The sequence below is a fragment of the Fistularia commersonii genome, chromosome 34, assembly GCF_037954325.1.
Source record: "Fistularia commersonii isolate RoL2024-O1a breed Wild chromosome 34, RoL_Fcom_v1.0, whole genome shotgun sequence".
Lineage (NCBI taxonomy): Eukaryota > Metazoa > Chordata > Actinopteri > Syngnathiformes > Fistulariidae > Fistularia > Fistularia commersonii.
In genome coordinates this window covers 1,979,219-2,004,244 of record NC_141317.1, presented here as the reverse complement: position 1 = coordinate 2,004,244, position 25,026 = coordinate 1,979,219, and the positions used below count along the sequence as shown (strand labels likewise).

The 25,026-nt window shown below is 39.6% G+C and overlaps 1 protein-coding gene across 5 annotated transcripts in view; it reads left to right on the top strand.

Annotated features, from left to right (window-relative positions):
* Positions 1-18,820: 18,820 nt before the first annotated feature.
* The window catches only part of LOC147214178 (thymocyte selection-associated high mobility group box protein TOX-like), a 73,817-nt gene continuing 67,611 nt past the window's right edge, over positions 18,821-25,026 (top strand). For all 5 annotated transcript variants that reach the window (XM_086141960.1, XM_086141959.1, XM_086141958.1 and 2 more), the window contains exon 1: positions 18,821-19,494. In XM_086141960.1, the coding sequence (XP_085998086.1) occupies positions 19,390-19,494 (105 nt within the window). In that variant the 5' untranslated portion in view covers positions 18,821-19,389. The remainder of the gene's footprint in view (positions 19,495-25,026) is intronic.

Sequence of the window (25,026 nt, the reverse complement as noted above, 5' to 3'; positions counted from 1 at the left end):
CAAAGCTAATGTTACCGAACCAAAACCAAATGCCTCTACGAATGCACCAATAATTTATCTTGAATTTTAGAACCACTGACATAGTCATGTGAAACCATGTCTGGGAATTCATTTTTGGCTCATGTTTTAGTTCTTTCTGATGCCTTTCTCTCTGTGTGGATCCTACCCCTCTATCAGTCATAACATTACCTCTGAAACATGACCTCTGTCTCTGTCTCTTTCGTTCTGTGTGGCAAACCTTGCCTCAAAAATGAAACAGACAATTTCACTCTGCCAGCGGTAAACAGTATTTTTTTCCTGATTTGAGATGGGATCCCACCTGCTAGAAGCAATGAAAATGGGTATTTAAAAATAGCCAATCTGATTATGGATGGCTTCATGTGCTTCAGTTGGTTATAAAGAAGCATTGGTATTCAATTTTAATATTTGAAAATCCAGTTAAGACTCGGCTTTGTTTGAATTATTTTTTGTGTCTTTGCATTCCAATATCTGTTAAGACCAGAGGCAATTTTTTATTAGAAATATTTAATCAAATGTATTCTAGCAATGCGTTGTGTTTGGGATCATGGCATGGATCATTGAGTTGACCAACATCTGTTCAGCTTAATCTTTGAGCTCGCTCAGAAGGCCTAGTTAGCTGCGGTGCCACAAAAATGTTTCTCCTGGGCTTAAAGTCAAAACATTTTTGAATAATTTATCTTCTGCCCGATCATTAATCAAATGTGAGGGGAAAAAAAATTAATGTTTTTTTTAATACCCCATGCTAATACAAAAGTCTTTCAAAGTAATGTATTCAAAATAACTAATATACTCTTGCCTCTATATAATATTAATTGTGTAAACATATTTTTTACGCATAGGACATTCACTGGTGGGGACAGCAAGGTTGTGAGAAATTGATATATGACTTCAGAAATTGATATATGACTTCAGAAATTGATATATGACTTCATCCCAAATCAATACATCTACCTAAACATTGCTAAGACTTAGTATTATCTAAACTGGGCTGTAATTGTCCTACTTAAACTAATGTGGGCTTTTGGGAATCTATATATTCCCTCTCTTTTTTGAGGAAACACTGTATTTTGACATCTTCTTTGATATATATATTTTATACATTCACTGGCCCTGAGATGCACTGGGTTCCTGAGAGGACAAGCAAGCATGCAAAATAAATTTTGCAACAATTTCTGCGGAAACTCTTTGCGTCCAAACCAAAATTTCCAACACAAAATACAAAAAATGCAAACACGAGCTCAATGTTTCAATGTTTATCGCAAAGATATTCACTCACAGGGAAACATTACTCATTGTGGCAAAACACAAAGAAAACAGTACGGGATGGTGTGATGAGAAAAAAGGATGAGTGTATGGGCTAAAAATTCGAGAAAGGGCTAAATACTAGAGAGAGGGGAGCCAAGCCTCATGATGGGTGCCTCAGCCCAGCGGGCGATCTTCATCCTCCTAAATATTTGGCCAGCACCTGATCCTCAGCTGATGGTCCAGGCCTGGCCATATTAGGTTAGGTCACAAGATCCGATCCTCCACCACCTGCCAGAGGGACCTACTTCTGCTTGTCTCTTTCTCTGCCACATTTTCTGCAATATTTTGCAAAACACCTGACGACGCCTGTGACTGATGAAGGGATATTTTCTTATTAATCTGTGTTGATTTGCTGATATGACAAATAATTGATCTCAAATATGAATACAGATGATAACTGTTGGCAAATTACCGACCCACTTAAAATAGAATTGCTCACTAACAACATGTACAGTATTACAGCTCCCTTTGTTCTGAAAATGAGGAGAAAGAAAAAAATTGTAATAAGAAAAAAAAAAAAAGCATAATTGGAATTTATTTATGAGTCGGTGGAAATTGATCATGTTACCATTATCCTGAATAATGGCTAAATATCAGAATAATTTTTGTTTTGCTCACTGATTTGTTCGTGATTTAAGCAAAATCTTTCTTGTCACAGAACAGTCAACATACTCTGCATCTGAAAGTCCCTTTTGGAGACATTGTCCCTTGAAAAACCGCTGAAAGTGTTCTGCTCAAAATAACTGGGACACCGTTTCTGGAAAAGCATTCCTGGTGAATTTTTTAAAATATAACTTGTGGTGCTTTAAACACTACAAAGAAATTCCATTCACTTCCATTGTCAATCACAGGGACTGACAGTGCAGTTCAACACTGAATATGAATTAAAAGCCGTTTTGGCTCAGTGACACTTTTTTTTTAGGGATTGAGCCGACTTTTTGATAAAAATGAACCCGGTCACAAATGATCAGAACTTGATGGTAATACAGCTGCAGACATGCTCACATAAAATCTTCTATTTGACTGATTGTCCTCTGTGATGTTGTTTCCCGGTAGGTGAAGTTGAGAACCATTCAGCAGTTTCATTCTTTCAATATGAACGATGTGCATGGGTGTTCACTCAACAGATGGACATCCCGATCTAAATTATAATCAGATTTTACAGTTAGAACAGAGACAGCTCATCACCGAAGGGCATCGCATTTGCATAAAAGTACATAGTGCTTTGGGAACCCCCCGCCTCACCCCACCCCTCCATCGCCTTAGTCACATCTTCAGTTCACTTTATCTTGGAAGACTCAAAACATAAAAATCACAGTGACAAGGCATTTGAAAATGACAGAAAATGATTCTCATTGTTTAGTGGCAAGTCACTCTTGTGAAATTTGCTTTTCATAAACACCACTGCTTGGAGTCTTGTTAATACTTTGTGGAGCAGTTTGTTCTTCTTTGCCAGACAGTGTTCAGTAAACGCCTCTGGGGTTTGTCTGTAGTAAAACAGAACTCCACTGTCTGTGTTTTCTGTCAGTTTCAAGTGATAGAAGACAAGGGTGAGGGATGTCAGCAACAAGCAGCTGTACTTTAGTGTCTGGTCTCTCCCGTTACAAATAAAAAGTGTCATATTTCCTCTCAATCACTAAATCGCAAGTGTCAAGCCATCGGATGGCAAGGGATCGTAATACAAAATAATGATAATAATGATAATGTAAACTGTTAACTACGATTGTCATGTTTTGTCAGATTGTTAAAATGTACAAAAAAACCCAGTGGAAAATGACTTTAGGAAGAACAGTGCTGGTCTTATTTTCCCACTTTCCTGTCCTTACACTTTTGTATCATAATGGCAATATTTTCACAATGTATGCTACCATCTGTGGGAATGTGATACCTTTCTATAGCTGAGTGAAAGAGGGGTGGGGGGAGGAAGTGGTATTCTCTAATCCCAGAATCCCTCACATCGAATCATGCAAATTTGGTGCACTTTGAAGCGAATCCAGCTCCTACCATATGCAGAGTGAAAACAACAATCTATTATGCATGCATTGCACCAAGCTTATGGTAATGTTATTTCACTGCTATTCCTATAAAGTCAAATTTGCAGATGCACAACATATCTAAAGTTTCTTTTAAAGTAATATTTGTCTCGTTGTGGTGTGTATTTGTGAATAACAAGCAAAGCATTGGAAGGTAGTTGCTGAGATCTGTGTGTATCCCTGGTACTGATGCCTGAGAATTGGATCAGTGCATAAGAATTTTTATTTTTCCTGTACTCGTACTCAGTATGTCTTGGTGTTTCGCGTTTCTCGACCTCTACTTTTTGACAATGGCAGATGAGAACTTCTTGCAATACAGCCCTGTTTGTTTTCATACCATTTGTCAGTCACTGTTCCCATAAGTCTGAGCATGACTCTTTGTCGTGTTCGTCAGCAGTTGCAGACCATTTTATTCTTCCAGTGTAAAATGCTCAAGCTGGATCTGGCCATCAGTTTCGACTGAACTTTACCCATCAGGTCTAAGCTCTCATGCTGCTTGCAGAATGCTCTCGCATTATATTTTAGAAGCCAAAAACCTGTCATTGCTGTTTGCTGTATTCTGTCTACGGTGGGAATTAAAACACAACATAAATGATATTTTTATTTGTTCAATGGATAATTAGGAACCACAACATGCCAAGAATGATTTTCCATGTTGGCTCATCTGAATTTGGGGGAGGAATCATACAAAGTGTAATTGGCAAGAAGAGATGTGACTGGTGTCTCCCAGGCGGATCAACGCTTTGTTACAAAATCTAGTTCTTAATGAAAATACTAGTAACACACATTTAATGATGCTGTATTGTAAAATACAACTGTAGAATGCATAAGCCTTGCTGTAATGTATCTATAGTATGTAGGTTTGCATGTACATATTTACATATGTAAGTTTTCATGGGTGTACTTGTATATGTGTATTTATGCATGTACTGTATGTATGTATATATGTACACTGCTCAAAAAAATAAAGGGAAGACAACACAATGTAACTCCAAGTCAATCACACTTCTGTGAAATCAACTGTCCACTGAGGGAGCAACACTGATTCATTTTGACTTGTTTAAAGGACATTACATCAATGTTGGATCAGGCTGTAGTGTGTTTTTCCACTTTGATTTTGAGTGTGACTCCAAATCAAGACCTCCGTGGGTTCATACATTTGATTTCCATTGATAATTTTTGTTCGATTTTGTTGTCAGCACTCAACTATGTAAAGAGCAAGGTATTTAATAAGAGTATTTCATGCATTCAGATCTAGGATGTGTTATTTTTGTGCTCCCTTTATTTTTTTGAGCAGTATGCATTACGTATGTGCATATGCATGTTTGCATGACTTTATATGTGTATGGATGCATGCATACATGGATGTCTGTGTATGCCTGCATGTATGTATTTACGTAGTTTTGCATGTATGTACATGTATTTGAGTATGTATGTATGTAGCATGCATGTATGTATGTATTTATATCCGTCTGTATGATCAATCATTCAGTTAACCAATCTATCTATCTATGTACATCTCTGAAGTTGTCTTTCACCATTTTCCTGATCTGAAAGAGGTGCAGTTTACTGATAGCAACATCAGCAGGTTTGAGTCTGTCTGGGTCAGTGTGGGTGGTGTTGAAAAAGCATTGGTGTACCGCTGAAAAGAACACACACACACGCGTGCACACACACACACACACACACACACACACACACACACACATATGCACAAACACGTTTTGCAGTGTACCTGTGACAATACTGTTATGGAAGATGTCAGACGGCTTATTGTTGATTTTGAAATGTATGTTGCAGTTTAAAGTACTGTTTATCCTGTGTTGGTGCGTGAGCCTCAGCTATATTGCTTGCATGAAGAATGTGAAGTAGGTGCTGATGGTTGAGGTTTCGATATTTAGGAAATTCCCTTAAGATTTAGAATGATCGAAAGATTATTTTCGATACTTGTTACTCTGCACTTGTTTCTCTTGGAATGTTACGGTTTTAACTCATAATGCTAATGATACACCATTCATTGAGAAACAAGTATTTGAAATAATTATGAACCGCATATAGTGGATAGTTTTCTGCATCTTTCATTCAAATTCCGCTACACATTTGAGTTGGAGCATTTGGAAACTTAAAGCTCTCCACTCGAATCATTGTTTGAACAGCTGCATGGCATGAGTGGGACTAAGACGTGGGGACACCCCCGCTATGTACATTATTTTGGTCTTTTGCTGGAAATTGAGCGTACACACAGCAATACTACTCACAAACATTCTGTACAGCGAGCCTCAAAGCATGAGCATATACCTTATAAATCCAAAGGATTTGGGGAATAAAACTGTTAACCTACTGTTATGAGTGAGTGTAGCTCGGTAGGGGCGGTTGCATATCATGCGGGATGAGAGACAGGGCATGGGGTGGCTTTATCACTGAAACTGGCCTCACGAAGCCCAGTGCTCCCTGCCAGCCAGACTCCAAGTTATTCTATGCCAGTGGAGCATTGATTTTCCACACTGTTAGCTCACATTATACCCCCTTTCCTCAGAGGAAAATTGCCGGGATGAAAAAAAAGGACTCCCTGTGATCGATTGGTCTATTGCACTATGAATTCAGGTTACAAGCAGAGGGAGATGAGGAGAGAGGGAGTGCAAGAGGGCGGGGTGAGAATGGAAACGACGAGTGGGGGGGTCGGGGGGGGGGGGGTAGATAAAGCTAGACTTGAACAATGTCAAATGCGGAAAATGCACATTTGTAAACCAACAGGCGCGCACTGATTGTTTGGAGCTCTTTAACATTCATTATAAAGTGCAAAACCTTCATATGTGAACCCCGTCGGCTGTTTTACACACAAGCTTTTCTGTCACACATGGCGACGCAATTGTGGATAAAACTAACTTTGAAATGGTTTCATTTTATGACATTATGTTTCCACATAATTTTTCTGTTTGATATTTCTATAGAGTGTTATATGAAAAGAATTGTAGTGTTAAGCCTAAATATTTTGCCTACTCGTCTTTGTAATACTTCATGGTCAAATTTTCACACATTAAAAGCCATCGCTGAAAACACTGTATACATGCCAAAGATCCATTATTGATGAAAGGCACAGTATTTAACTTTCTTTCTGTGACAGATGCAAAAGAAACAAAACTAGAAAACAAAGATACAGGATTGAGTCCATAGCGAAACTAGTGGGAAACTAGCAATAGCCCGTCACTTAGCCGTTTACTATTAATAAATAATAATCTCTCCTTCTCGGCCATTACTTGCACTTGCTTTAAATGGTATACATTTTCCTTAATGTCACTGGGCCTTTTTTTCTTTATTTGCAATCCTGCATGTTAGGTAAGCCTTTCTCTCAATCTATAAAGACCATTATGTCAGCATTGGCGCGCATAAGCTCATTTTTACATGATGAATGTGAAGGATGCAGAGAGGCATGCTGATCCATACGGCTGCTTATCTGTGAGTGAGAAAGCAGTGAATTCATGTGTTTTCTATCATGAAACACAGATTTGTTGGGTGTTAGGGAGATGTATGTTTAATCTATAGCAGTGGTGAGACTTTAGGGATAGCAATGCCCATCACTGTATCATATTGCAATATTGACTGGATTTTAACATCTCAACAAAAAAACTGGATGGATGGATGGCTGACATAAAACATTTTTGCTGAGATCTGCAATGAATTGTGATGACTGTGGTCAACACTATATTGAGGCGTGGAGTGTTAAAGCCCTCGATGACTTATCACTCCGCATTGAGATGATACTTAGTGAAGGTACAGATCTGGCATGTGATCAAAGACCTCAAATGACAAAAGACTGCTGTCTGCTGGGTTGCGACAACAAGGTAAAAAAAATAGATGAATTGATACATATTATAAATAACAGGACTGTTGTTTTTTTTTTTAGAAGCCGATGAACCAAAAGCAGAGAATTTTTCAAGGGAGAGAATAATGAATGCATGAGAAAAAAAAAACAAAAACAGGAATACTGACCATTGATGTGTAATCAACATATTTCCGCGGCTAAGTCTTTTACATACTGTTCCCTTATTTTCAGTCTGAGATGATCAAACAAAAACATTTTGACAGGATGCAACCTGTGTGGAATCATCAGAAAACTGCAGAAACTTAATTATGTTTGCAAGTGTCTTCACTAATTAGAGTGGAATGCGAACACAGGGAACATTAACTGGAGCTAATGCCAAGGTGTTAGCATTTCGGCGTGTGAGTGAAAATAAGAGACGGTGTCGAAAAATGTTTGAAGTACCACATACTGTCAATATAAACTGTCCATACAGTCTCCGCATAACTAACACATAACACAAAAATCCGTTCAATGAAACACAGTTTCCCTTTGTCACTGGCACTCTTAGGTTATATTATTTTGTGTTTCTGCCCAGGGTTTTAAAGAGGCCCTTTCCAAAAGCATTCAGGAAAAGCAAAGGTGTAAGTACTAACATGAAAGATGGCTTCATTCCAGTTATTTTCCCAGTACTAGGCCACATGAATTTCACCTGTGCTTTTTCTGCAATGACAAGTTGAAATATTTTCCATGTATACGTGTGCTCCCGTAACTTCAATGCTGTTCCTGCTATCAAAGAATCAACAGAATGCTGAGACTGCATTTGTCTGGATTTTGGGTTCCCAAATGTTTTAAGTCCTGGTCTTATAAGCATGGGTGCCAGAGACTCGGGAAAGAAAAACAGCTTGTAGTTGGGCTGGATTTTTGAACAGCTCAGGAAAAAATAGGAAAAGAATCCAATGTATATGTAATTTACTTTGAACTACATTTTAAACACATCACACATCATCTGGGAATTATATCACATGCTAAATAGTCCAGTAGGAAGCCTTGCTCACAAAATATGACATCTAAATCTACTGTGTATATAATCATACTGCGAGAGTATATTCATTAAGGTTTACACCTTAAGTAACCAATTCAACTGCACCATCATGACGTACGTGTACAATTTGCAGATAAACAAGGCGTGCTCCCCTTGAGGTCTTCGGGTCAAAGATGATCAAAGATTTTTGTTGTCGGATTGAGTTTTCCTGTTGCCGTGAAATTAATTGAAATTAATTAATTTCTGAAAGACAAGGCGGCCAATTTACTCACCCAAATCATCATCAGCCACCAGAACCTTAATAGGTCTTGTACAGGTCTTTTTTCATAAATTAATACATTCTAGAATTTACGCAAATTAATGGTGGAAGGTAAAAATCAGTACATTGCATTGGAATATTGTTTGTTTTTAATCAGAATAAACTCAATCAAAGGTTTAACATGCGTCAGCAAACACTGGAATTGCCAGAAATTCTCGCTGTTTCATTTGTTAATAGTGTGAACACAACAACGCCACAGTGGAGATGGCCCATTTAGACAAGATGCTTGAACGGGAAAAAAATAAGCGTCGGATCCCGGACCCAAACCGATCGCCATGGTATATTGACTTGAATTCGTAAGCAGCCAAGTTCCAAGTCATGCTCTGCGTTCTCTGAACGGGACAGTCATTTTTAAACAGGCATTCAAATTTGCAACAGAGACCATAAACTTTAATAGGAGAGTTATTTTTCATCGCCTTACAGAGAGTAAATCTGGATGATTATTATAATTTTAGTCACATCCGAACGACTGATGGCTGCTCGAACAGTGTTTACTTTGGAGATGATAAAGCATTTTCTGAATTTAAGCCATTCAATGGACAAGTTGGACAACTAAAATTTAAATGACTCATATATGGTTTATCAGGCCAGTGTTGGTGTCCCTGCAGGCAGTGAAAGGGAAGAGCAGAGAAAGAGAATGAGAACTCGAGATTTCAATAGATAAAACACACTGGTCCTTTAATTGCTGCAACATTTGCATGTCATCTTGATCCGTGTGGGAGATATCATTTGTTTTCACATTTATCAAAGCAGGGATCACTCCTTTTTTTTTTAGGTCAAAACATATGATAAGCACGTTAATTTTAATTACATCAAAGTAAATATTTAATATTAGCCAAATCAGATTTTCTGACTGCAACATTCTTGTAAATGGAATTTTATCTGTAGCTCAGGACCATTAGCGGCACTGAGTTGTGAGGCAGCCTAGAGGACGGTAATTAAGTCCACTCAGCCGTGACTAAACATTTTTGACATTTTTCCTAGTCCGGAATGAACTGTCAGTGTGCAGAGAGAGTAACCATCTTGTCACTTAGTGTTTGTATAAGAATAGCAGAATGCTGGGTGCTGAGCTGCTAGTCCAGAGTTTCATATCAGACATTTCTTATTATCTTAAAAAAGGAATCAAGTGCAACAAAAGGAAAAAAAAAAAAAAACGAGGTTGCTTTAAATACGAGTTTTATATCTGCTCTGTGTGTGCGTGCACGCTTGTCTGTATGTGTGCGAGACGGAGAGTGAGAAAGAGAGAGATGGAAGAAGAAAGACTCTGAGTGTAACCTTCTTACTCTGATTTTTTTTTTTTTTTTCACAACAGCACTGAGGGGAGAACGACCTAAAATACAGTATGCGTAAAATCTCAGAAAATGTTTCCAGCTTAGTTATTGCAACAAAAACTAGGCCACATTTCACTTTGCTTTGGATCATGGTTTGCTGATGGATCAAAGCTGTCAGAATAGCCCAGTTCCTTATATCTATTTGGACATTCAACAAAAAAGTGTGTGCGCGTGTGTGTGTGTGTGTGTGTGTGTGTACGTGTGAGTAGCAACTGGGAGCCCGCATAACAAAATTAACATAATACAAAAAGTAATAACTTGTAAATAAATGAGAAATAACACATTCATTTGTTGAAACTGAGGCCAATTTCAACAAAGCCACTGCATATTGTTATACATTTTGCATTTGATTTGAGTGAGGTACCAGGGTTCTAATGTGCTTCTCCTTGTGTGCGTTGCGATATAATGAGTTACAGTGGTATCGAAGACAAAATCCAGAGATAACAAGGTGACTTTGAACTTGCCTCTGGTGGGTATTCTACTGGCATCCTTAAGAAGAAGAAAACAACCAATGCCTTAATAGCCAATACAAGCATTCCATCAACTTTGCAATGCTTGAATAAATTGAATACCCCTGCTTTGCCTTTTGTTCTAGAAAATGCATCAAATTGATTGAGAGAAGCAATTACAATAGCAGGGAACAGTATTGATTTTATGAAAGCATGCAATTACTTTAATTGGAATAACCATGTCTCGATTAGATGTTCAACATAAGCTATGTTAAGAAGAAAAAAAAATGTTGCATTTTACATAGTTATTTTGATTTTGAGCAAATTCCATTTCCAGAGCTGGCCGATGTTTGTACTTGATTAGTCTGCTCATTTTCCTCAACCCATTTTCTCCGGGGATTCAAAAGACATTGGATCAACATGGGTTCAATGGGAATGGAAAAAAGAAAAAAGTAAATTGGAAAATTACTGAAAATTAATTTCGATGTTTCGATGTTTGAATATTTATCCTGCACGATGCTAGATATAATGTGCACATCACTGTAGAAGCGTGCGCTGCAGTGAAAGTTCCATTATGAGCGAAAAAGAACTGTGTTTTATCCTTGAATGTTTTCCTTGGCAGGTATGATTGAAGTGTATTCTCTGCTCCAGAATTACCAAGTGTCCCCGGTAAAACGGGGGAAAATGAACAGTGAAGTCAGGCTTTAAATCTGGCTGCATACCATGTGACTTGACATAGAGCAACTGAATGAAAAAGAGAGGGATAGATAGATACAAAAAGACAGAGAGGGGAAGAGAAAGGGAGGGAGGGAGGGAGAGTGAGCGGGAGAGACAGAGAGAAAGAGTGAGAGAGAGAGAGAGAGAGAGAGCAATACCCCATAAAACCATCTCTGCTTTCAGTTCAAATAGGTCCTATCATCTCCATGACAACAGTCGTAATGGTAACATGGAAATATATTAATGTAAAACCATGGCAACGTTCTCCAATTGAATTAAGCAGCACCTGTGCACATTACAGAAGAAGATAAAAGACAAAAGGAGCCAGCTTCTGCTTGCCAAGCAGCTGTGGCTTTCAGACCTTAAAAACCCATCTACATTTCCTGAACGCATTTGTTTTCCAGTGTTTCTGTGCAGCAAATTACCGTAGCATTGAGCAGTTTTTGTAAGGTTTGGTGTCGTATTTATGCAAACAGATGAGAAATTGGATTATTATGTCCTTTTTCCATCAACTGTAAGCCTTGCTCCTCTGCCAGAGTTATGTAGCTGGGCTGGATTAAGAGTATGTGTGTTTTATCATTAAATCACATAATACCAGAGCAATCATTCTGATAAGTTAAAGGGCAGAGTGTTTGTGAACAAAAAGACACGTAAGGCACACAAACTTGGTACATTCTGCTCTCTTTCATTCAAAACACTGAGTGTGAGAGTGAAAGTGGTTTTAGTCTGCCTTCTTTTCTTTGAGCTGAGCTGAAAAGAAAAAACATTATCTACATCACCATGCCATCAAATCTGATGGATTTTATCCCAACCCATCCCTCCCCCTCCTCCTTTCTTCTCTCTCTCCCTCTAGCCTCTTTGCTCACTGGTAATGGCAATGTAGCATTCTCTCACCCTGGAAAATGTGTATGTGTGTTTGTTTGTGTCTGCAAAAGAGGAAGAAAGAAGGGGTGAGGCTGGCGAGGACACATAGCCTAAGTGAAATTACTCTTAAAAGGATATCGTTGTTTCCAAGGAGTGTTGAACAGCGTGTTCAACATCCATATTTTATTCATGCGGGTAGTCATGTCCAACACAAAGAGCTATACGGTCGACATCCACTTCGGCTCAACTCCGGAAAAAATTCTCATCGTGTTGCAAAGTAGCATTGATAAAACTATAATCTCAGATCTCCCAAGGGATCTGATGAGAAAACTATTTTCTCCATTTTGCTTTCTGTTGCGAAACACTGCCACTCTCTCCGGGGTGACAGAGATCCAGACAGTGAAAACTATGCTTGATACTGTATCTTAACTAGTCTACATTATAATGCGTCCCTGCAGGCTTGACAATAACTCCAAATTGCATCAACATCAATTTGAACATCTCACAAGTGTATATTACAGGTAGCATTAAAGAAATGAGAACGTTAGGGGAGTCGTCGCAATTTGGGACCAAGAGAAAATAAAATGGCGAGTGACTCAATCTAATTTAATGTATTAACCACGTAAATCCTGAGCAAACGTAATTTGGAAATAAAACCGCGTTTTGGACAATGACAGTAATTTCAGTCTGAAATGTCCGGTGACCTTCAGCTGTTGAGTTCTACACAAACCGGGACGCTGCAAAGAGGTGTTTTTCTTTCACTCCCTGATGTAGTTTCTCATTGTTTTTTGGGGTTTTTTTTGACGCCATAGCTAACCAACCCCTTTTCTGAACGTCGACGTATGACTATCTGAACAAATAAAACACTTAAGAAGAAATAAAACATTTTGAAAGATCCAGTAAAATGCCCACAACAACATATTGCCTTCTTCTGAAGCAATCGTCTTACAGTTTTATCAGTCTGGTCAGATTTTATAGATCTTTTGGAGCACTTTTGTTGGCAGGAGAGTGTCTTTAAAAGAGACTGCCGCATTTACAAGTTGAGTAAAGAGTAAAGAAATTAAAATTTCAACAAAATCCTGAATAATCCTTTTGGATATTTCTAAAAGGCCATTCAGAATGTTAACTTGTATGTAATCTACTTATTTCGGCTGCCTTTTTATTTTTATAGAGGCCAGTGGAGGCATCGTCCCTTCTGCCAAGATAAAAATCAAGCGCACCTCCTTTAATCAGAGGATGGAACATAAGAAAAATAAAAGACAAAAAAAAATCACAACAATGAGAGTTTTGCTTCGGCAGAGACAGAAATTATGAGCTTTTGAGAGAAAACAATGCTGGTTTGGCACAGAGCTGTAGAACAACAGTTTTGTTTTATGTTCTTTCGCATTCAGGCAGCAAAGGTTAATAGCTCGGAAAAAAAGACCGACACAAAAATAAAAAAAGGCTGACTTTTGACAAAATTAAAAAGAGTACAATCGCCGGGAAATGAAAATGTGCCATCAGTAGTTGTTACAGGCGACGTGTCTTATAAAACAAACATGTTTAATTCTAAATCGTTTTGGTTTTTTTTTTTTCCATTATAACACAATTCTGATTATTCATCTTAAAGGGACCCCGGTTGGATTTTAGAATACATTTACATGGGAATAACTAACAATTCTTCTGCTCGAATGACAACCCATTTTCACTGGCAAATGATGTGCCTCATTGAGTAGAAATGTAAGTCCCATTTTCCTGGATGTGTACAAAGCATGCTCTCAATGAAATGGTGTTATATGATGTCCACAATACATAACAATTCCTGTGCAAATGTCACAGACACAGTTCTCACCAAATCTAACCAATGCAATTTCTCTGCGGTTGTTCAAAACTGAAACTTTAGCTCACTTGACATTCCATTTGCAAATGTCGTCCTTTTTAGTATACGAACACAATGAGCCAACCTCTACTCCACCAAGAGTTGAAATGCTGTCAGCGAACAGAAGAATCTCTTGAATTTCTTTAAAATGAAGTGCCAGCTGAGCTGAAATGTGAGCCTCTCCGTTGTCTTGCAGCCAACGGTTCTGAGTAAAGGGTATACATGTCTCTGACCAAAACGAGACTCATCTCGTGTATCTCTTTGTCGCGGTTTCCCATAATTATGCCTCGTGATGATCTTCCAGATGAGTGACACATTGAGGACATATTATCTGAATAATATTGTATCATTTTTCTTCACTTGCACCGCTAATTTGCGAACTAATTTTGCACCGCTTTTGTTTTTCGCATGTATGGAATGGGTGACGGAAAAAAGATACACGTGTATCTTATCTTTTAGCAGCTCCTGTCAGAGGCTTAAAGACCTCACTGGTGTATGGGAGCTGACCTCTGGGGGAAACTAGGTCATGACCTCCTTGACTGCAGCTGCTTGGAGGGCATTATAGTATTACCTGATTTATTCCTATTTAAGCCTAAAAGGGTGGTAAGTCTTGCTTGTTTTTTTCCAGCTGTATTTCCACTGTTGTAATGACATTTCCCATGGAAGGGGATAACATTTATTTTCTAGTAAATAAATAAGCCATAAAAGATTATTGACGCTAATGTTTGTTCCCTCAGACTGAGTGAGGTCAGGATAGGATGCGTCAGGTCAAAGATGGGTCAAAGGTCAGGAAAGATTTCCCTTTGTTTTCACCAAGGTAATTGGGATGTAAAATTTATTTTATCTCAAGGTGTTAGAAAATGCTGCCCAAGCCAGTTCAAAAATATGTATTTATTCTGCTGAGATAGTGTGTGAACTGAAATGAACAGGGCTCATTAGGGGCATTGGAAAAAAAAAAAAAAAAAAAACATCTCATTGCAATTTTTTTAAATTCAGTACAATGTAATAACCAAAAGGGATCAAATGCAATGCGAGGTTTTTCAATATTTTTACTTTGCACTGAAGCTCTGGCACAAGAGAGGTTGAGTGTTTTCACGCTGTGTTGAGTGGGGGCGACGTTGAGGAAGACATTTAACATAATGGTATAATTTACATACATCATACCAATAATACAGTCGTCGTATGGTTTTCTGAGCAGATACAACTCTCATGGATGCTAGACGGAGACGTACAAGTATATGATTTGCGCCGAGGAACGAGGTTTAGAATTAAGTCCATATATATCTCTCTATTCTTTTAACAAATGAGCTTCAAGACCGGTTTCCCCTCAGGCCGATGCACCCGGTGGTCTTTCTCACGGAGCCTCGAATGATCGCTCTGAAGTTAGTGGTTGAATGTCTTTGCTCCAGCCTTTTGGCCAGCAGCAGCATTTGTGCACGACGGCGAAGGTCAAACTAGACTCACCACCTTAAGACCAGACATTCGGCGCCAAGACGAGGGCATGCCTTTGGAAGATGATGGCAGACTTAGGTCAAAGACTCTACTTCCCAGCAGAGATTGCATCAACCCCCCCTCCACAGACCGGACCTTGTGCTATGGTGGGCAGCACTCTGTCTTGTTTATATCACCAAGTCACCGGTGTCCCAGAACAGGGCGGTGGGGGAGGCCAACAGGTGCATAAAACTCAGATATAAAATATATATATAATCTCTGCTTGGTCAAGTAAGTTACCCAGGTTTCATAGCCATATTAGCGTCGTCCGTGCTACTTTGGGACGTGAGAAAAGCCCATGGAAAGACCCTCTCTTGAGCTGCAGGTAACAACGGTCTGTAGATCTGGATGAAAATGAAAAAAGTCCATCACCTGGTCCCCTGAGTGCAGCGTTTAGGGGGCAAGCCAAGGAAAATAACATCCAGGAAGGGAAACAATAGCGCACAGATCTGGCGATAGTACAGCCCTCCCAATAGAGTTAATGTGCTTGACTGTTAATTCAGTTAAGAATTCATAGCGTGAACAGATTTGGACATGGTATCCTCGCGGTGCTACAAGTCCACCCAAGTTAACTCTGTGAGACTAAATTTAGTTTGAGCTGTAAAAACCAACATACTCTGTAACACAACAGAAATGGAAACCTCAAATACCACAGATCAAGATGGAACTGTCCATAAAATTGAAACTCCAGACTGTATTTCATTTGGCTTAAACAAATAAATGTCAGTCTATTGAGTGGGTCGTTTCACTGAGCAATCTTAGTCTGCCAGTGCAGCAAAGGTGTAGAACACAAACATTCTTTATTTAACAACCAATAGGGGGCAATCAAGAAAATCAAATGATCTAAACAAAATGGAGGGTTAATGTGTGCTTATTTCCCCCCTGAGCTAAGCCTTGACTCTCTCAATGTCACTTCTTGTCATTGCACTGTTCCCTTCCTTCTTCTGATACCCTCAGAGTAACAGCCTTTTTCATCTCAAGGAGACCTTTGCTGATAAGCTGGCCAACAGATGTATTTTGAGTTACGTGTGAGTATAAATCGAGTTTTGAGAGTTTTAAGAAACCCTTTTATCGGCTCCGGTATTTAAGAGGTTCACGAGCCGGCCGAGCCAAATTCCAGTTTATTTCACGAGTTGATGTTATTATTGCAAGTCCGAGTTATGTCTCACTTTTTTCGGCCGACTTTTACGCAACGGAATACTGTGAATTTATTCTTTTCACTGTAGATATTGAATACAAAATATTGTCACGGTAATATGAACTATGATGATATACTTTACTGTTTGAATGAGCTGACCTGCCACCCAATTAGGGAATTGCTGGGCCATATTCATGCATAATAACCTGTAGCGAAGGTTTTGCTGCGGCTGCTGTTTGTTATGTTTTGAAACAGCTGGAGCATCGGGATAAGCGAGTCTGATTATGATCAAATGTTCAAGGTACTTCTGGGTTTACTGACAGTATTTTCAATAAAGAGCATATAAAAGAAAAAAAAAGCGCCCAGCTTGTCACTTGGTTCCAGCGGATTGAATTTTTCATTTGTTTTGACTTGTGCGTAAAGGTTTTGGCAAGAGTTGAGCCTGGCAAGTGCTGATCGAAAATCAAATAAATGTGAATAAAAATGGCTTCGTCTTACACTGGAGAGCAATATAAATGGATAACAGCTACTTTTGCAGTCTGAAATAGAATCCTATATGTATATAAGACAGTAATAATATCTTTAAAAGGTACATTAAGGTAGTCTTCATTTTATTACATAGTGGACCGTACAAAATATGTTGATTAACCTCTTTCAATTTCAGGGCCAAGATAGCAGAAATATCATGTGCTGGGTGTGTTTTGAGATGATTTTGGTTGAAACGAGCGTAACCCTCAGCAGTTCCTTTTGTCCATATGCGCTTTTCTCAAATCACCCATCATTTCTGCAGAATGAACCAAAAGCCAAATTATCTTATCTACCTTTCATCCTCCAAATTTTTTCATCTGCATCACATTTTTATTTCAGATTAAAGTAGGGCTGCTCCTTTGTGCAGCACTAATTGCCACAGAGCTTCAGTAATTAAAGGACAATAAAGCCTTAGTAGTAATTAGTTTCTCTTGTTTGGTTGCTAGTCCATCAATTGTGCTTCAATAATACTGATCATTAGCATGCGCTGGGCAGTGAAGGATGCTGGGAAAGGAGCCCTGCACACACAGCACTCCACATTCCATTCCCATGAAGCCATGGCACTGAGCCATGTGGTTAACCCTGTGTTTGCTGGACGTGCCCACTAGAGAGGGCCCTGTGTGTAAAATGAAGAGGTTGCACTGGAAAAAAACAACCCCAAACAAAAACAGGTTATTAGATATGTAATGGCTGGGGGAATATGAAAGGTGCAGCTGCGGACAGGTGCTGTTGTCAAGAGTTGGCTCAAAAGAACTATTGTACCCTTCTCAGCGCCCTTGCCCATTTTTACACATATCCATGTCATCTAATGAAAAGCCTTGTGCAAAAAATGCACTTTGAAGCGGTGCGGATACAAACCTACGGAATTAGGGGAGGAAAATATTAACAACAGCATTTCAGGGCTAGGACTGTGCTGCAAACTGCGGCATAGTAATAACGCCAGGCAGTAGAAATGTGCCCTGTTCTGTACTTTGCCTTGACATGATTGAAAGACAATGGTCCCGTGGATAGGCCATTTCAACATCAAATGTGCATGCACATCACAGGGCAAGGGTGTGCTATCCATCACATTCAGTGAGCTGTCAGAGTCAGCTCTCACAGCCCCAGCTTCCCTCTACACATATTTCCAGGAGTATGGCAATTCAAGATAAAAAAAAAACAAAAAAACAAAATAAAAATAAAAATAAAAACGCTCTTATTCCACAGTCTGAAAACTTTACACACTTCTGAAACTATGAATGCTGTCTTACTGCAATGATGTGACTGTTCATTTGTATTTATGTAGAATGAAAAGTACACAAAAACTTAAGAAATGTATGTTGATTTAATGTCATTTTCGCTACAGAAATACATACATGTATTTTTTTTTTTAAAGAAAGGAAGTAACCACACGCACATGCACACAAACTCTGAAAATGGGAGGGGAACTTTTAAGGGTTAAATGTCAAAAGAGTCGTCTCCTTTCGGTTACTGTGCAGCTTTGCATGAGCCCGCCCAGGTGAATTGGCGTTTACCCACACCGATGTGGGTTTGGTGGTGGTGGGGGGGGGGTTGTTTGACCGAAAAATAAAAAAACTAAAAAGATGACGTAGACAGTAAGGTGTTTCAGGTAAAATCACGCAACAACAACAACAACAACAACAACAACAAAAAAAACAGACTCGAATAAAGCGCGTTTGTTGGGATACAGCGCGCACCCTGTACAACCACCTTCCGTGCGCCTTGGCACAATAACCCAAATGAAAGCCTTTATGAAGGGCTGATGGAAGCAGAGTGCGCAATAATGCACAGCCGTGCACACCACCACCACATTTCCAGCTAATCAGAGGCGCGCAGTTGCAGAAAAGAGAACGGTTGCCAAGGCAGCCACCAATCTCCCCTCCCCCTTCTCCCTCCGTTCCTCTTTCCCGTTTATTATCGGCAGAGGTCGCATGGCAGAGGGAAGTCCAACCACTTCTGTACTGGAACCAATGCAAGAATATGCAATCCATAACAAAGCCTATATAGAGTCCTGAGTGCGGGCAGAAAAGAAAAAAACCTTGGCTGGCAATTGATGGGCTGCTCTTCAGTCGCGAAAAGAGTTCTTATAAGAGCGGATCTAAGTTGGAGCGTTGCTTTTATTTGTTCGGGAACAACGGGATAGTTTTGCCAACACGTGCGTATCCGTGAGATTTGTACAATTTTTTTTTTTTGAGAGAGAAGGAGAGAGAGAGAGAGAGTTCGGCATCCTTGCGCGGAGCACCGGAGGGCTGCGCATCACCAGAGTTGGTGCCGAAGTTCGGCCGCGATCGGATGTGAGGGGAGAGTGTACCGAGTTTTTTTTTTTTTAAAAAAAAGCAAAACGAAACTCCTACACTTTTTTTTCTTCTCTTTCTCTCCTGCTTTGGCCGTGTGTTTTTTTTTTTGTTGTTTTTTTTGTTTTTTTTCTGTGACAACAGTGAGTCAAAGACGCTGAAAGTGATTTCATGCCTCCCGTCTCGCACAACCTGAGATGGACGTGAGATTTTATCCTGCGCCCCCGGCAAATGTGGGTTCATGCTCCCTACCGACCGATCCAAGTTGCTTGAGCTCGCTGGAGTATTACCACTCGAATAAGGTAAATAAAAAGAAACACGGCATGCAAAATAATTTCTCACCTGTCCGTACACGTCTGACGCGTCCCTGCAACATCCGCAATGCAAACGCGCACTTTTGGACGTGTTATTTTCCATTTATTCATGTTATTACTATTTTTAATTTTAGTATTTTATTTTACGCGGGCTTTCAATAGCTACACACGCACATTCACACACACACACGCTCGCACGTACGCACTTTTCATAAAAAACATTTTTTTTAATTTTTTTTTTGAAGTGTCAGCAAAGAAAGTGTCCCGAGATGGATTTGGGTTTGATTAAGTCCCAAACGAGAACGGGGGGGGGTCACTTTTAATTCAGACAAAATCATTCCTTGCATAAAATGTGTGTAGTAGAACTTTATTCCCTAATCCTCGTGATTCTGATGTTCCGATGTTAAGGCTGTGCTGTTGTGTTTTGTATAAATCTGGCACTGAGTGTCCCACTTGATGTGGAATACCAGAGACTGTATAGAATCCATACTGTCCCACTCTGTTCTCTGCTTCAGCATTATCTTCCCCCTCAATGATTTTTTTTATAGCTTACATGGTTTTCCACTGGGAGTTACGCGATTAAATGGATGTGTGCCAGTAATGTACTGTTAATTACTTTGTAACGAGAAACCACAGACTGGCTGGTAGGCCGACAACAACCGCTCTCTACTCTGTTTTGACACCCGGAGGCTTTTGGCATGTGACCTGCACTGACTCCATTGCAAGTGCACAGGTGGCATTTAAAATCACACATGAATATATATATATATATATATATGAATATACATATATATATGTTTACATGTATATATGTGTGTATATGTAGTTTGACATTTACCAGAAGAGGGAAAAAAGAAATCACGAGTTCTGGCAAAATAAAAAAAAGGCTGTTCCTTATAAACCTCATATTATGACCCAAATGAAGGAGCAATATAAGGTGTAACCTCAATTTAAAAAACTGCAAAGCGGCATTAAATGACAGTAAACATACTTGCTCGCTAATAAGGAACATAAAATATATCTTTTGAAACGATTTGCCCCAACTATTTCAAATTGTTTAATCAGTGTGAGGCAATTTCCATTATAATTCTACGTTTGTAAATTGTTATCACTTACCTTATTAAGAATGTGACAAGTCAAAGCTCTGATTGTTGACCGCCGCTGAACATTCTTATGGCTTCTGTGATAAATAGCTTTTCTAGTTATACATTGAGAGGACTGACAAGAGACATGGAGCATGTTTGTCTTTCGCTGTGTGGGCAATGGAAAATCTCTGCAACAAAATGGAACGTTCCAGTCATCAACCAGAAAGCTCATCTCTCAGTCAAAGTATTAAAAACGTTGAGGGTTTTTTTTTTTTTCAGGTGACATGTTGATTGTTAAAATGTGTAAAAGGAAAAATAAAACGGACAGCTTTAATACCGACCTCGTCACGACCCAAAAAAACAGTCAGCGATTCAGACGTTCGTACAAGTTTCACATCTGTGTCGAGCGTGCAGGCTCATATAACCACTTCTTTAGTTTGCTGAAATGAATTAGTATCATCCTGCCTGTGGATAAGGCCAAGTATATGCTGATATCACACATTGCACAAATTCTGGAAACAAAGCCACTAGATAGGATATGAAGTGCTTTCTCAAGGATGAATGTGACCCCCTTCTTCACTAATACAACAGTGTGGCACCTCTCAAAATTACAAGTGGTAATTTGAATTATTGAAATCCCAGGATTATGCACAGGGCTACTTTACGCGAGGAAGTGGGGGATTTTTTTTTTTCCACAGGGGTAGATGTGACTCGCCATTATTACATGTGCACCACTAACTACCTTCAGTACCAATGCAAATAAGGCCAGAATAAGCAGAGATCATTTGGTGTTGTGTAAATGCAGTGCACAAGGTCAAATGACTTATCTCTTACGCTTGTCAAACTGGACGCTGTTCTTACTGAGATGCCCAATTTCGGTTAGTTCGTGCTACATCTATGAAGCAGGTGTTTTCGGTGCGAACAACCTCCGACAAAACCGGGTGCCGAATTCCAAATCATGACCCGATACAATGGCAGCAAGAATAAAATAGTGACTTCGCCGTGCGTATTTGCATGAACATGCTTGGCACGTGACACCTTTTTGGTTTCTCGGTTATAGTCGTCGGGGGAAAAATGACTTCGAATCAGTCAAACTTGTTTGCTTTTGGTACAATGGCTGCAATCTGGCACTCATATTGGGATTTAATGTCATTACTCTTCCTCGGCTGCTGAGTCACACACGAGCTTCATTAGGTAAAGTGAGCATGTGCCTGTATTTAATTTTATAGCGTGTTTATTTGCAGACAAGTTGTGTGTGCTGCTCACGTGTTCTGGATGCTGTGAGCAGTCGCAGTTTGAATAATCAGCAAGTGTATGCAACACTTGGGCTGCTGCCACACTTTTCGAAATCTGTCAAATTGCTAAAATGGTGCAGAAGTGTGTTTCAGAATTGTCTGTGTGATTCTGAAAGTTCCTCATGACTCATTCGATGCTTTGATATTTGCCTCGATCGCCACTTGTGCTTAAATAATTTCCGCTGCCGTGTTGGTGTTGATCAGCAAAGAATTCAGCGAAACACAGAGGAAATGTGAACCTTTCTGAGAGATGCGATGGCGTACTGTCCTCCTTTTTTAATTAACGGTTAACATAAATAATTTCAGCCGGGCCAATCTTGCAAAATTGTGCATTGTAAAAAAAAATCACAATACAACGCCAAGAAAGAAATGCATAAAATGAACAGCGACAGTACTTCAAGTGCAGGTTGTGATGATTCAGTAAGATCCATAAATAACCCTGAAGATGTCTACTTCAATACTTTCAGTGCTCACTTCATTTCACTGTGAGTGAGCATGTCCTTTATTTCTGTGGTGCTCTTCAACTGCTTCACAGAAATTAGACGGGAAAAATATGGAAGCTTTTCGCCTCGATACCATTAAACTTTGTCATATGTTAATGCTATCTTATTACTTGGAGTCTGCGTGCTAGATGGCTCTCTCACATACTTTTCAAATAATGTACGACATTTCACTTTGTGTGCTTTGGAAAGTGCAGATGCATTTTTATACAAAATGTACAATCGCTCTGGCACTGTTTGTTTGTCCAGCTCTTTTAGTTTGCTCTGCGAAATGGGAACACAGTGTCTGCTCCTTTATTTGAATACCTTAATCAAACAGTGCTGACTGCTGCTGCAGCTGAAGTGAGGTGCTGGCTACAGTATAGCAATAGCACAGAGTGCAGAGAGAAGGGCCTGTGTTTATACACCCAGGCCACACCCAGCTCATATATCCACCCAACAACTGATATCTGCCTAGATAGGACATGACTGAAGAGCTGGCTTTGTTAGTTGGTGGTCTTTTCTACTTCAGATAAGCTTGGGAATGATGTGTTCCATTTGAATGCTTTATCACTATTTTGTTTTTTATTACAGGACTGCCGGGCGCATGTGGTGCAAATGTTTGATCGCTTTGCATTAACATATTCATCTAGTTTCCGATGACGGTCCTCGGCCGAAACAAACTCTCGATAAGACAGATATGCGGCTCCGGTGTGTGCGTTTCGAACTTCAACACAGCTAACAAATTAACTGGCTGCATCTTTCGTCACAGCACATTGTGCGCTCATGATCAGTGTTGTTACTGTTATGACAAAATCTGTGGTATGTGACAGAGCAGCAGAAAGGGAGAATCAAAGGATGAGTGAGAGTCAAATGGATTGAAGTGTCCATTGGTCCACAATTGGGACACCGCGTGTGTGTGTGTGCGCGCGCGCACGCGCATGTGTGCATGCTAACTCGGGGCCATTCAAGCGTTTTGCTGACTACAGAATCACAATCACAATTGCTTTCATAGCCCTGTGCAGAGGAAGGCCATGCATACCACTGTAAGGGCTGGTGACACACAGCGAACAGGGCCAGCACAAAAACAGCTACTAAATCATATTCTCTCTGCACTGGCACACAGAAGAGATTTTTATTATGGATTCTGATGATTTGAAATAATTTCAATCAAACTTGAATTGGCTGTGACATTGGCTGAGTCACAAAGTCTGATGTTTTGCAAAGTAAGGTTCTTTGCCTTTTTCTTTTTATCAGATGGTTACTTTGATCGAGGGTGATGAGCATTGATAAAGTCAAACAAGTATATTGATTCTGTAAGGCTTGTACTTGATGCTAAATAGCGGTTTCATAATTGGAATTTGCAGTGTCTCTTTGTCTGGCCTTTAAGTGCAGTGTTTGCGTTCGGCTTTGAGAGTGACAGAATGAATGTGTGTGGTTGGCGGGTACCAATGCATCCCCCTCAGCTTCTGTTACCATAATTAAGACCAGCCGCCCCACTGTAGTGTGCTTACATTAGTCTGCCAGGGTCTTCCCATGGGGCACTGTGATGGCATTCTTGCTTCTACAACAGAAAAAGAAAGAAGAAGAAATGGTGCCGGCACCTGCTGCAGAGTATGTCCCAGGGTGTTTAGTTAAATGTTGATTATGTTTGTTAATGGCTGCCCTCTTTCTACACTCAAAGGGAATGATGCATGACAGCATGCTGCAACTGATGTGAAAATAATACCGCTCATCCGTCAAAAATAGTTTGTTTGGTAATATATTTTACTACATAAAGGGGGCAAAAATGTGTGTCATCCCACGATATAGACGTTCGGGGCGCTTCGTGTTTTTGCGCGGTTTGAACTAGACTCACTACATATTGGAGGTATCATGTGTCTAATCATGAGGTTTCCACGTAAGACTCCAGAGCTCATGAAATATTTAATAGTTCCTCAATTAAACCCCAAGTAAGCTCTTATAGGTAATATATTGAATGTACCTTGGCCTTTCACTGTAATACTGTCGTTTTCAAAACACCTTATACCTCAGGTACACCTATCGGTGATAGAAAGACAAGACGTGATATTTTCTTCTTATACTGTACCTTAGGTCAAAAGTCAGGAAAGCAATTACTGTAACAATTATAATTATTTTTTGGAAAAAGAAATAATGTGTTTGTCGCCTCTCAGTTGAGGGCGAATCAGACAAGAAAAGGTCGATGCTGTTTATAGAGCCCATTTTATGTTGGTTGAACTCATTAAGGCCTTTTTGGGCATTATCTATGAGAACCCGTTATGGATTTTAGCCATTAATTCATGGCCTTCATTGCAAAAACAGAAACAAAAAACAGACTGCGATTCCTCAATAAGTTATGTGACACTTTATTTGCTATTTACTAATGACAGGAATGTTTCGACACTTATCACCATTGATGTGTTTATACAAACAGTCATCTGTATTCATACATTTTATACCACAATAGATGCAGCCCATAAATTAGAGTTGCCTGTTGCAGTTTGTAGAATGTACAATATGCACTGGATGTATTCACAGTAGTGTATGTACTGCACGTACGTACTGCATGTATCAAGCTTGAAGCTGGACAAACATTCCCAGTTGTCTCAGCTTCCTGAGGTATGTCCTGTGCAAACACCATGGGCCATGGCAAGCTCCTTG